Source organism: Podarcis muralis, chromosome 2 (assembly GCF_964188315.1).
Source record: "Podarcis muralis chromosome 2, rPodMur119.hap1.1, whole genome shotgun sequence".
Lineage (NCBI taxonomy): Eukaryota > Metazoa > Chordata > Lepidosauria > Squamata > Lacertidae > Podarcis > Podarcis muralis.
The window spans coordinates 101,040,034-101,054,063 of record NC_135656.1 but is presented as its reverse complement, the minus strand read 5'-3'; the positions used below and the strand labels follow the sequence as shown (position 1 = coordinate 101,054,063).

The 14,030-nt window shown below is 40.5% G+C and overlaps 1 protein-coding gene across 4 annotated transcripts in view; it reads left to right on the top strand.

Annotated features, from left to right (window-relative positions):
• Nucleotides 1-14,030, top strand: part of PTPRG (protein tyrosine phosphatase receptor type G) — a 538,165-nt gene that overhangs the window by 483,176 nt on the left and 40,959 nt on the right. For all 4 annotated transcript variants that reach the window (XM_028719555.2, XM_077925092.1, XM_077925090.1 and 1 more), the window contains exons 14-15: nucleotides 310-401; nucleotides 12,639-12,730. In XM_028719555.2, coding sequence (XP_028575388.2) covers nucleotides 310-401; nucleotides 12,639-12,730 — 184 coding nt within the window. The remainder of the gene's footprint in view (nucleotides 1-309; nucleotides 402-12,638; nucleotides 12,731-14,030) is intronic.

Here is a 14,030-nt window from a genome sequence, read left to right as displayed (position 1 = left end):
CTGTTATTGAGCTGCAATAATTGACACCCAAAAGTTTCCTTTTTAAGTGAATGCATGCACTCTCCGCTGCTAAACTTCCTAGACTGTTTGTTTAATAAGAGGTAAGAAACTGGAGGCTCCTAAATGAAATGATGGTTTATGGTGACTGGTAGCAGCACATTTTAGCGTTCACTTGAGAGACACTGGCATGACAAAATCAGAAATAAAACTTTGCGTGTGATTGTCCATGTGTGTGATACAAATGCTTAGCATGGACAGAAATGTCAGAGAGCCCTGAGAGTGCTGATGATGTTTCTCTTCCATTCACAGAAAATGTTTTCAGACAGCTCATTTCTATGTGGAAGACAGCAGTTCGCCTCGAGTGGTGCCAAACGAAACCATTCCCGTTATTCCCATCCCAGGTAAGGAAGGTCTGACATCATGACTTAACTCATTCATACTTTGGGCTCCTTACAAATCACAGTTTGTACTGTATGTTCTGTATCAGTCAATCCACTTCCCACATTGGCTGACTTCTTTATGCATCTGGAGCATCCCGCAGTTTGTAGTAATATTTCTGTAAATCTTCATTAAAATGAGGGGGAAACACAGAGTTTGGATTAGTGCATTCGTATCTGGATAAGGCACAAACAGCACTGATGGTATCATAGTGGGGAGTCCCCATGTGTCTTCTACTTTTCTGGCTCTGCCGTTTTGCCATTAATCACATACTCCATCCTTCTTGTTCACTGATGTTCGTAGTCTGCACCTTCTCTGGCCTCCAGCTGTGCAGGACAATCTTATGAATGTCTACACAGAAATCCTGACATTCACTGAGACTTACTCCCAGGTAATGTTGGATTGCAGTGCAAGTGGAACTCCAGTTGCCAGGTCTCTGTAATGAAGACTTTTGCTTGCCAGGCTGCCTGTGACCTTTCGAGGGCAGGGGGAGATCCCACCTACGCAGTACTGTTTTATAGGAAAACTCTAATTTAAATATAAGTGGCCAAATAAGATGCATAGGTTTTGCTTGAGGCAAAGTTGTACCAGTTTAGTCCTAAATACAGTCCTAAATACACTTACTGAAAAGTAAGCAGTGGGATTTACTTCTCAGTAAAGAGAAGATTGCTGTTAGAGTAGCTGCAGACTTGGTCCTAATGCTTATTTACTGGTTAATTAAAAATATCAAAGCACATGCCTACTATTTTACAATCTGTCAAGTGACTTGAAGTAATTATATATATGGAATGGTTCTCAGCAGAAATTTGTGAGCCAAAGCCAGACAGATGTGAAGATTTGCATATTGTCTGTTGTATACAGCTCTTTATTGCCTTGAAACACAGATAGCTATTTTGGTGCTGTCCAGATGTTGTGAACTACAACTCCCATCCTTCCCAGCCAGTAGGATCAATAGTCAGGGATGATGGGGTTTGTAGTCCAGCAACAACTGACGGGCCAAAGTTTCCCTACTCTTGCCTTAGAGCAATGAAAACTCAAAGCTTTTTTCAAAGGCATGTTGGAGTTGTCACGGTTTTTCCTGAGGTAGTGGGTTGGCTGCTGGTTGGCCACTGGTTTGAGCATTACAGTTATCTTTCAGTTATTGGGAACATAGGAAGTTGGAATCCCTAAAAAGGCGGCGGACTCTCCTTCTTTGGAGGTTTTTAAGCAGAGGGTAGATAGCCATCTGCCATGGATGCTTTAGTTGAGATTCCCCTATTGCAGGGGGTTGGACTAGATGACCCTTCTGTGATTCTATGATTCAGATGCTCTACCACTGAGAGAATTGTGCACTGCACTTATCCCCCCCCCCCCTCCAGATATTTTGAAAGCCATGTGACAAATAACTGTTTTAGACTGAGATTCTTTGCAAGGCATACGTATAAGTTAAATATTGCTATGTACAATATAGATAAGATAACATTGGAGTTCTTTGTATGGCCTTGAGGCTTTTGTCGGAAGTGTGATTACCTTGTCAGACAAACCTCTGATGCTCATGTGGTGATTTTGTTTTTTATGGGATCTCCTGAGCAAGCATGCAAATACATAGGAAATTCACTTGGAATGCTTTCTATGTCACTTTTCCAAGGTTTGATCCCATTAGCTGAATTCCAAATTGGGTTTGGATCTGCTTTATGGGATTGTCTTCAGAAAGGGGCTGTGGATAACCCATTCTGACAGAGCCTTTGTTCACATACTCTTATCCAATTAGCAGCAAATCATGTCAGAAATGTGTACAACTCTGCATGCTGTGATTATTTTCCCCTATTACCAGTGTGCACAGTGCTACAAACCAGAAGTCCTTCATATAACCAAAACCTTTGCCTTAAGATTTGTCTAAAATCTTTTAAAAACAAAATATCTCCCCATCTTCTTGTCATGTGTAAGCAAAATTGTATTATTTGACCATATAGAATGCCTCACCCCCAAATGCTACTAATTCCATTAGTTCTGTGGTATTTCCCCACACCATCGCAGGAGGTGCAAAGTATTCAGGAGAATAGCTACAAAGCTTAAGTGGGAGTTGTAAAATCAAGAATTTCAGAGCTGAGCAGGAGAAAAGTTCTAGTCTAGTATTTTACCTCATGTGGTTTTTCATTACTACAAATACATGTTGTTGGTTTTAATCAGATAAATAAGAGGGAACATTAAAAACAACAACAACCAAGTCACCACCTTTTGTCTTAAACAATAGAAGAAAACCTCTGTTGGTTGAACATGTATACAGTGGTACCTCGGGTTACATACGCTTCAGGTTACATACGCTTCAGGTTACAGACTCTGCTAACCCAGAAATAGTGCTTCAGGTTAAGAACTTTGCTTCAGGATAAGAACAGAAATCGTGCTCCGGTGGCGCGGCAGCAGCAGGAGGCCCCATTAGCTAAAGTGGTGCTTCAGGTTAAGAACAGTTTCAGGTTAAGTACGGACCTCCGGAACGAATTAAGTACTTAACCAGAGGTACCACTGTATCAGGGTCGCCCTCTAGATGTTGTTGGCCTCCAGCTCTCACAGCATGGCCAGTGGTTAGGGATGGTGGGAGGTGCAGTCTAGCAACATTTGGAGATAGACATGTTCCTGATCTCTGGTGTAGGTCATTTATTAGTCTCTCTAAAAGGTGGAGGCAAAAGCTCCTTCTATTGGAGCTTCACTCTAATATAAGTTCTAAATACACTTTTAATACTAAGTTGTCTGAAGGACAAGAAACTGGGGGGGGATCTGGGGGGGGGGGACATACTCAGTGGTCACATAATGCTGCTTGACTGTTGTGAGCAAAATGGGAAACGGGTAGGAGGGGAAAGTGACTGGAGGTCCCATTTATACATCAATAGCTGTTTTCTTCTTGCAGACAAAGAGGAAGCATCCATATCATTACAACCTACCAACTAATGTATGTAGTTGAAACCAAGCCCAATTTTAGTTTGATTAATCAAAATAATGTGCGAAATAGCTAAAATGTTTAAATGGGCTCCCCAGATCTTCAAGCATTGGTCTGCAGAAGTGGGGCTTTGAGATCCAGGATAAAGTTTTCATCTTTTCTATTGAAAAAAAGGCGGAGGGTTATAGTGGCTCTTGATTTGAATGAATATTCTCAGTGTGTTTTCACACTAGAGGGAAGATTTTTAATTTTCTAAAAAGTGGGAGTGTGCCCATAAGTCCAAAAAGAAAATGAGAAAATGGTTGCTTTTCATCAGTACTATTGAATTGTTCCAGGAGTGCCAAACCGGAACCTAGAATAGAATGATAGACAGTGGAATAGTAAAAAAAATAAATAAAAAAATTCCTTCCAGTAGCACCCTGTGTATCTGAAGAAGTGTGCATGCACACGAAAGCTCATACCAAGAACTAACTTAGTTGGTCTTTAAGGTGCTACTGGAAGGAAATTTTTTTTTTTGTTTTGACTATGGCAGACCAACACGGCTACCTATCTATAAGTGGAATAGTAGTTTAACCTAAATACTTTTAGATATTATTAAAATACTGTTTTTCCTCTGAAGGTGGAAAGCCATATTACAAATGTAACATAAAAACAAAGATGAAATTTTCTGCATTATTCTGTGTAATAGGAAATATTAGGCCTCTTTTTTAGTGGTGATAGGTCTAACTATGACCAAGGTCTAACTATGGAAATAAGAGCACCTTTTTGCATGCATTCTGAAGCAGCAACCTTTGTGGAACTTTTGCAGTTTCTTGTACATAGCTGTTGAGTTTTAGGTATATGATACCATGACAATATTGCGCCTTAATGCTGGGAACTCAAAAGCTCAATTCAAGCATTCAGGGCCGGTGGTCAAAGTGTGTGAAGGGCCCAGGTGGGCTAGCAAGGCACGTACCAGCTGCATAACCCCAGCCAATGCCCCGTTGTCATCAGTCTGAAGAGGGCTCTTTTTGTGCTCATAAGACAGATGTCACCAGTAAGATGTCCCATAGATGTTGTTGAACTATAACTCCCTGACCATTGGCCATACTGGCTGGGGACTTGGTAGTCCAACAACATCCAGAGGGTACCACATTGACTACCCCTTGAATTGGGTATCCTCCCTGGGGATGGGGAACCCTGAGTGAACAAATTTAACAATGTTTACTTCCTTTTCCTATAAACCCTATGCAAATAGAAGCAGATTGTGAGTCTGTTGGCAAGTCAGCTGGGGTCATGGCTGACACACATGATGTCATCAAGGTGGGACAGCTCTATCCCCTCGTGTTCCTGCTGGTCCCATCATGTATTCAGTATCCATAGAAACCAGATGCCTGAGTAGAACTAAAGGTGTGCATAAATGTAGAAATAATTCTAAAAGTGGGGGGAACCCGTTCTTAGTCTGTTTGAATGGGTCCAATTAACCTCATCCTGATGCCCATTCCGCACTTCCCCACCACACCAGAAAAGGCTTCAAATTCCATTCCCCAGAGCAATCTGCTAAGTGCTGTTTCACACCTTCCTGTCAGTTATAACTCCTTATACAGCCGTTTTTGCTGAAAAGCCTTTAAAGGTTAAATGGAAAATTCTTCCTTTTGATTCACTCATATGGTTGATAAAATGATACCTCTTCTAAACTTTTTCTTCCCCTTTAGAAACAGCCAGGGAGCATGAGAAAATCTCCCAAGCTGTATTGATTCTGGAAGTAAAGTATAAATGACATTTTAACAAACGCCAGGTCCTTAAAGTAATCTTTATTTGCTAGCGATACCCCAGGCAGTAGTTATAAATGGATAGTTAAATATGTCCCTGTGGATCTGCACATCTATTTAACCGGGCTGGGTGGACCAATTTTCATTCTCAGTTTCAGTCATATGATCACAATGGAAGCAGTTTTGACCATGAATATCTAAAAATGTGAAACTCCTCTGTATTCCTTTTTTAAAACAACAAAAACACATTCTGTGGCAGCTTTAAAGGTGCCTGACAGCTCCAAAACACATGGTGCTAATGATTGATGGTATAATAGAATTTTGCTGTTCTGCAACTGCAGCATTATTAGATACCTAGCTTTCCACAGAAAAAATTTACTTCATTTTCGACCATGAAACTGAATAGCATATAGGCATGTACTAATCTATGCCCATTCTGTCCTGAAGCCCAGAGTTCTCATTACAATTCATAATTAACTCTACCGAGCAGTCTAGAGAACCACAGAACACCGACAGGATCATTAGCTCAGTTGCCCCTACAGCTATTACCCACTTAATATAAATCAAAAAGCATTGGTCTCATCTGGGATCATGCCCTTAAGGGGAGAGCAACTGCGCCTGGATGGCAGACTTATTAAACATTATTAAATATGCTAGCCCATTCTGTTCCCCACAGACACACTTGCCATTGCTTCATTTTCTGTTTCTTAGCACAGTTCATTTTGGGTGCCTCCTAGTGATTTTTTCATGGAACTCTTTATCACTAATCTGTAGTCATAGGTTGGGTGTGTGTGGATCTTGTCTGGTGCCTATCAGCCCTCGCCACCAAATAAAAGTTGACCAGAGAATCATAAAACTTGCATTAAAAAGAGAAATATATATATATTGCCGGTGTTGTCATTAATGTACATCTCCCAGGTTCAGCCCCATATGAATCAAGGGTAACCATTGCATCTGAGAGTGAATCAATATGCTGTTTTTCCTCCAAAATGCTTATGAAGAGATGTCCCATTCTGCCCCTGCATGCAGAATTTTCTAATTTGTGGAGCAAATAGCAGAGTGATTGGCCTGGAAGGAGGGCCATGTTCAGAATGTATGAGAAATATTAACCCAATTTCTTCCATTTGATATTGGCTTGCCTTCTTTTCCCCACTTCTTTTCAACAACAGTTTGAGTCATATTGGGGGGGGGGGGGACTCAACAGCTGCTGAACCTCTGACTTAGCACCAGTCAAGAAATTTCTACAACTTTCTCTTAATTTTGCAAACCAGTACTCTGATGTTTCCATTATCAATGTATGTCACCATGTTCCTTGCTAAGGAGAAGGACGCCAACATGTACTCAGTTCCTTTTCATATCGGGTACTTTTTGCAAGACACAACATTCTCCCCAGTGAATGTAAATAGTTCTCATTTGGGTTATTCAGGAATGACTCTCATTTCTTCCTTGCAGACTTAAAGGAGGTGGACTGAATGTCACTTTCATTTATTATTTAAAGGCGGATGTGTGCATGTGGCTTATAAATTCAGATTTCATTCAATGTGCATAATATTTGTAACTGACACATCCCTTAATAGTTGCTCTTGGCATGATGCTATATTAGATTACACCTTGATTGAAATAGTGTCATTAATACTCACTCAGTCACAAGCACATGGTCTCTTTTCTTTCTTTCTTTTTTGTCTGCCTAAGAGTCAATTACTGCTCATGTAGAACTCTGGATCGGGACCAGTGAGAGCTCTTAATGGCACTTAAAATATTAAATTATGTGCTGAAATCTCATTGTTTTTCAATGGGATTTAGGCATAATTCGCTTTCTCTAGAATAGACTCAGTACAGTGACTGCAATCCAGTGCACAGCTACATGTGCTCATCCTACTTAAATTGGGTGCAATTTAAATTCATTTCACAGTTTGCTGGCTTCCAACCAATAACAATATAGTCTTTCTCTCAACCAGTAGGTTCAATGTTGTTCAAAGGTTAGTTATGGGAATACACTGTCTGCACACTCTGCAGTGTGTTGTTATAATCTTGTAAAATGAATAAAATAAAGAACATTCATAAGGGCAGTGGTCTGTCCCTTTACTGAGATTGGCTAAATTTGGGTGTTTGGAATGGAATAAAGGATTCATGAAAGCTCCCATAATGCATCAGTTAGGCATTATGCATACAGGCACACAGAAGTAATTGCAGGCTTGTAGCCTGTCTGAAAAGTAGTAGAATCATATAATAGTTGTAGAGTTGGAAGAGATCCCAAGCGTAGTCTAGTCCAATTCCCTGCAATGCAGGAATATCAGCTAAACCATCCATGACAGTAGATCCACCATTGTTCATGATTGTAGCCAATGGAACCTGAGTTCAGAGGAACTTACTCCGCATTGTGTACACTGGATTGCACAGCCTCAGACTAGTCCAAAGCAAGCACTTGGGGTTGTAAGCAACTGGTTTACTCAGAGTTGACCAGTTGAAATTGTGGGCCTATGTTAGTCATGCTTATTAATTTCAGTGTGCCTACTCTGAATAGGACTTACACTTTCTGCAAAGTGTCTGCAGCAGTTTCAGTTGACACTGCATGCATGATTTTTAGTAAGATCCAGTCTCTCATACACTGCTCAAATGGCATTGTTGTTAATGTCTTTTTTGCATCACCAGCAAATCCCTAAACTATCACTTTCCCTTGACACTAGAATAGCTTCTTCAATCATCCACTTAACTTCTTTTAACATGCTGTATCCCTGATCCTCCAAGCTTCTGTATTTTCTTAGCCCTCTCCGCTCCTTCCCATAGCTCTTTGGTAGAGCACATGCTTTGGCCCTGGGGCCTTTTGTTTGCAACCATTGGAATCTCCAGTGAAAAGGATGTGGTAGCAAGTTGTGCAGAAGGGGCACTTTAAACATTGCCCAGATGCAGCAGAGAATGTGCATCACAAGACCTATACATATGGAAAGGGAATGTGAAAGTCACTCATGGTACCCATCTTTTAGCTTAGCCTTCTTTACAAAAGTCAGGGGCAAAATAAAATGACACTGAATGGATTGTGTGTGTGTGGTAAAAGTAATCACTGTTGTAAACCACCTTCTTTGCACTGCACATATTTACTAAACACAAGTGTCATTATCTATTTTTGTTTATTTTATTTTTTAAGTAAGATTTATATACTGGTGTTCATCAAAAGATCTCAGGGATGTTCACAAGATTAAAATGCAATATAAAAGCACAACTAATTTGTTAAAGCTGAAACAACAAAACAATAGCCCCCCTCCCACACACATTTAAAAGGCTGTAGAATATTATCAGACAAAGGCCTGGTGAAAGAGGAAAGCTTTTGCCTGGCACCTAAAAATATATAATGAAGGTGCCAGACGAATCTCCATGGGGAGAGCATTCCACAAATGAGAGCTACTGTGCAGAAAAGGCTCATTCTCGTGTTGTCACACCCTCTGGACCTCATGTGAAGGAGGCACACAAAGAAGGGCCTCAGATGATGAATACAGAGTCCAGGTCGGTTTATATGGGGAGATGCGGTCCTTGAGGTATTGTGGTCCTGGGTCAATTAAACTGAGCAGTTTAATGTAGCCTTAATGTGGGTAAGAAAGTAACCCAAGATGTCTGCTTATATAATCCACATGCTGATTGCATTATAATATATTCCACCTGTGTTTAAGGTTTTATTGGGGCTCTTCCATGGAGGGTTCTGTTTACACTCAAAAAGGAATATAAACCCCTTGCAAATCTTACCCTCTCAAAATGTGGGGGCTGGGAACTCATCAGGTGAGACAACATATACAAGGATACGAGAGAGAGAGCTTGTCTGCATGGCCCAATCCAGAGATTCTGTTTTGCATGTTCAGGCAAATACCTGAACATACCTAGAGACTGGGACAAATGTACAATTATAATATAATCCTATATATGTGTACTCAGAAGAAAGTCCCTTTGGGTTCAATGGGACTTACTCCCCAGGTAAGTGAATATAGCAAGCAAGTCTTGCTCAAGACTAGCAAGCAAGGCCACTTGCTGGAAGGCTATGTAAAGCCTTGATTTTTAACACGGCAGAATGTTTTCCCATGCGTAGATGAGGAGAGGCAGGCTAGTCTTTAACATATTGGTAAGTAATTTAGATCTACTGAAACAAGAGAACCTTCTTAATTTTTAAAATACTTATTTATCCATACTGACATAACATAAAGATGTATAAGCCTCTGAGACAGAATGAGGAAGAATCAAAATAAATAAAATAAAAAGTATGAACAATGGTTATTAACACAAAATATATCCTCCCATTTATTGAATGTTGGGACAAGAAGGTTTTTTCCACTGTGACACTAATGAATGCTGCCCGGTTTTAGGCAAGGAGAAAGCTAATTGCCCAAATGGGACTATGCACTGAGCAACTGTTAGGTTTCCTAATTAGCCTTTATAGGATTTCATTAATCTCTTCAGTAGACTAAAAGAGGTATGGTCTCTGAAGTAAATTTTCCTGAAATGGAAAAGAAGCTTATCAGTAGCCACTAGATAAGAGGTACCTGAAAGAAGCATGTTCCTCATATGCATTAGCCGATTTTATTTGAGGAGGCATTTAGAGTGCATGAGCAAAGAATGCAGTGGAATTTTCGAACAATGACTGCATTTTTGGAATGTAGAACTTTCAAACTCTACTTCTGGCTGACTATATATTTTCCTTCAAAAGAATGCTCCTGATATTTGCAGACTGTATGGAATAGTTGTGCAGAGAGTCCTAAACTGACGAATCACAGTGCCTCAGATTACTTTAATCTCTGGCTTTTTGAGGCAAGGGAAAAAAGATAAAATGAATATGAATTGGCAGTATGTTTGCCTCAGCTGGACCTTCTGTAAGTCAGAATAAGTCATTCTGCCCCGCTGCTCCCAGTCCATTTGAAATATCAGGATCTTTTAATTCTGGGCATTGTGGAGTTGACCTGAAGATTATCTGAGTTACTCGTATCAGCACTGAATCACAGAAACTCTTAAGAGATCAGCTTGTTTCAAAGTGAAAGCTTTCAAACACTGAAAAATTTAGCTCCTGCCATGCTGCGCTCTCTGGTCTACTGACAGCTTGGTAAAGATGGAAGTGGAGGTGGGATCTTCCCATCATGATGCTAAGTAGCTTCCTCCGCAAGTGTTAACTTTTTCTCTGCTGGACAATTTAACCAGAAAGAATGGGAAACTTCAGAACAAAATACCTATATGGAGATGTTATTTGCTGTTCATTTAAAGAAGAGGGAAGTGAAGAAGAGATAGAGCAAGATAGGATAGACCAAGGTGGGGATGGGAAAGAGGGAGGAAGCGAGCAAGAAGAACAGGAAGAAGAAATGCTCAATCAGGGAAACTCAACAGTGATTGAATACCTTTCAGACACAGAAGATCCATATAATTTGTCACCAGGTGATGGCTTGATTGATTCATTGTTTCATTAAATAGAGGTTGTAGTCTACCTTTGACTTTAGTTCATCCTTTTCACTGATATACCAAAACATCTGGGAAGTGTCTTAAATGTCCCAAAGTAGAGATAGTTGCTGGACTCTTCAAAGTTGGATTTATTCCCATTCCAATAGTTTCCAAGCCTTCAGTTAAACAAGTTTTTCTTGGTATTCCTGCATGCTCTACACCAAGTGCAAAAGATTATTATGTGCTCATTCCCCCAAGGAAGGGTCACAACTCTGTAGTCTAAGCAGACAGAATAAAAATGGCATACTGCGAGAGCCAGTCATCCTCCTTGTTTTAACATATGTAATTTATCTCATTAATTAGATACATTGCAACACTATAATTTAGAGTTAGATATGCTAAAACAAGGGTACACAGAAAGGGATGTGTTACTGGTTTTGACTGTAGATTGGGACTCAATACTATAACTGATCTCAGGAATTTTTTTGGGGGGGGATTATTCACTGTGTCAGAAATTTAACTTCTCATGAAAGTAGCATAGGAATTCATTCACTTTCAGAGACATTAGTTGCATTGGAAAATATATTATTACAACCTACCTGTGGTTGAGAGTTAATTCTTCTGCTAAGCATACAGTCGTACCTCAGAAATTGAACAGAATCCGTTCTGGAAGTCTGTTTGGCTTCCGAAACGTTCGACTTCCAAAGCACAGCTTCTAATTGGCTGAAGGAAGCTCCTGCAGCCAATTGGAAGCCCCGTCGGATGTTCGGCTTCCAAAAGAATGTTCGAAAACCAGAACACTCACTTCTGGTTTTCAATCATTCAGGAGCCGGAACATTCAACTCCCAAGGCGTTAGGCAGCCGTGGTACAACTGTATTCACATTACTATATCGTAATAAACACTATACTAGAGGGAGAGACTTGCTGTCAGGTTTAACCTCAAAAATTCCCTGGATTTTGCAACGGTATTCTATTAGCATATCTAGAGAAAATTCAAGAAGTTACCATGAAGTGCGGGCCAGGCAAAAGTAAGCATAAATGTACATTTTGCATGGATCATTGTTGTTGTTGTTGTTTAGTCATTTAGTCGTGTCCGACTCTTCGTGACCCCATGGACCAGAGCACGCCAGGCACTCCTGTCTTCCACTGCCTCCCGCAGTTTGGTCAGACTCATGTTTGTAGCTTCGAGAACATTGGCATGGATCATACCAATCTATAAATTGTTGACTTATCCTTAATACAACCACAGAACACAGTCAACCAAAATGTTTCCATGGGCAAACCTTTTTGGCTGTTCCATGTATCACAGTAGCAGAAGTCAGAGGTAGTAGAACTGATAACAATAATAGTTTAGAATTCAGAGCCCTCTTTATTGTTTGTCAGTATATTTTCATATTGCAAAGTGTTAAGCTATACCAAATACATACATAAATGTGTGTGTAAAAATACCTATGACATAGAGCCAAAGCAAGGTAATTTGCCCTGCCCATAATTTGCATTATCTGTGATCAGGCACACAGCAAAGATAATAGATATGCTGTGATTTCTCAGCTATTCTGCAGTTAAGCCCATCCACTACAAATATATTCCTGGAGCACAATTCAGCTCAAACTCCCCATTTATGTTCCAAGGTACTGCACGTTTGAAATTGTGTATAGTGGGAATACCATTGAAAAAGCCTGAAAAAACCCTCTATCTAACCCTTTGGAAACCTTTTAAAAAACCAAAAATCCACCAGACACCATAAATGGGGAGTTGCCTGTAGTTTGTCCATCAGCAACGTGCCCCAGGTCACTTTGTTTCCCGTGCATCCATGGATGTTCTTTATTCATAAAATGGAAATAAAGCAACCATTTCTGGTCAGTAGGATCAATTAAATGAAAACTTGACTAAACAGCAGCAACATGGTGGTCACCTAGTGCTGGATGAAAGTGATAATACAGAAATTGAGCATTAAGTTTGCACCAACATCAGTGGGGCCAGTATCAGCTGTGAAGGCAGTGAAACCATCATCACAAACTGTTTATTAGCATCTAGGTAGAGATGTTATTGCCTAACTTTATAGGACAATTGTTATTGTTATAAAATATTAATTGTAGAGCTGAGTATCTTTTTCATTTTTCAGATGACATGGAAGCTATTCCTGTCAAACAGTTCGTTAAGCATATCAGTGAACTGTATGCCAACAACCAGCATGGATTCTCAGAAGACTTTGAGGTACGTGCTTACAGCCTTAAGCGCTGGAAGTTTCTCTGTGGTGTTTAATTTAAATGTCTCAAGCAGCCTTGGAAGAGCGAAGGTCCAACTGCACTCGAGTGATGCTCTGAATAGAAGGGACCACACAAGAGATAGGGATATTTTTACTATAACGAGAAGTCCTAATGCCTGTGAGCATCTGCTGATTGGGAAGGAGGAAGAATGGAAGAGAAAGCAGCCTGAAGTCTGTAATGAACGGTTGGATGTGGGATGGAGGCTGCACCAAGTTTGGTGGGGTTTCTTGAACCTTGCAGCTGCTAGCCTCATAGTAGACAAGCAAGGAGGAAAGTGACAGTGACTGCAATGCCCACAGACTCGTTTTGGTGGGATTCACCTAATGGGCCCTCTCAGCCTTGTGCTAGGACTTCCATTTGCACAGCAGGTCTTTACAGATGATTCAGAAACACTAAAGGAATGACTCCTTGCAAATTCAGAACAAACATTGCATGGCACCTGTAGAAGTGGAAGTTCCGCGTATCGAAGTGATTGTAAGGGGTAACTTGTTTTGTGAATATAAACAAATTCCCCCGTTTTTATTATTATATCGTTGTAACCTGTCCTGGGACCTTATGGTGAAGGCTGGGTAAGAAATCTTATAAATATAAAAACTGTGTTAACAGTAAAATAGAGAGCTCGGTATTAGGGACTGAAACAGAAATAATGGCAGTGGAAGAAGACATTTAAATACAGGAATGCTGATAGCTGTGCAGCTGTGTGTGCAACCAACTCACAGTCGCGGGTACTCTGTGGGTTTACAGACCCGTGTGGCTTACATAAACACAGTTTCATGCTTAATGATGGTGGCAGACTCAGGCTCTAATAAGCTAAAACAGTTATTCCAAAAGCCAGTATTAACCGTTCTGCTTCCCCGCATTCCTTTCATCCTGATCACAGTGGAGCTTTGAAAGTACTGTCAGAAAGGAGGGCTCTCCCAGCCCTCTCAGCCAAAAATAGTGTGCAGCTGTTGTGCCATCTCGCCAGGGTGAGAGGAGAGAAATATGGTTTGGGGGCCATGACATGCTTTAGCAACCAAGTGTTAAAAATGTCATGACTGAGTCATAAAAGGCAGCTGTATTTACTAATAAGATATTGGCACAAAATGGCTGCTTTGATGCTGAACACCCTTTTCCTCAGTGTAACAAAGCTAAGACTGCAGCCGTTTTCTTCAGCATGGCCCTTTCAAGCATCTTATTGCTGCCCTTTGGTAATAGCCTTTGCAATGAGGCGCACTGTCTGATAATTCAAAAACCGAACCAAAATA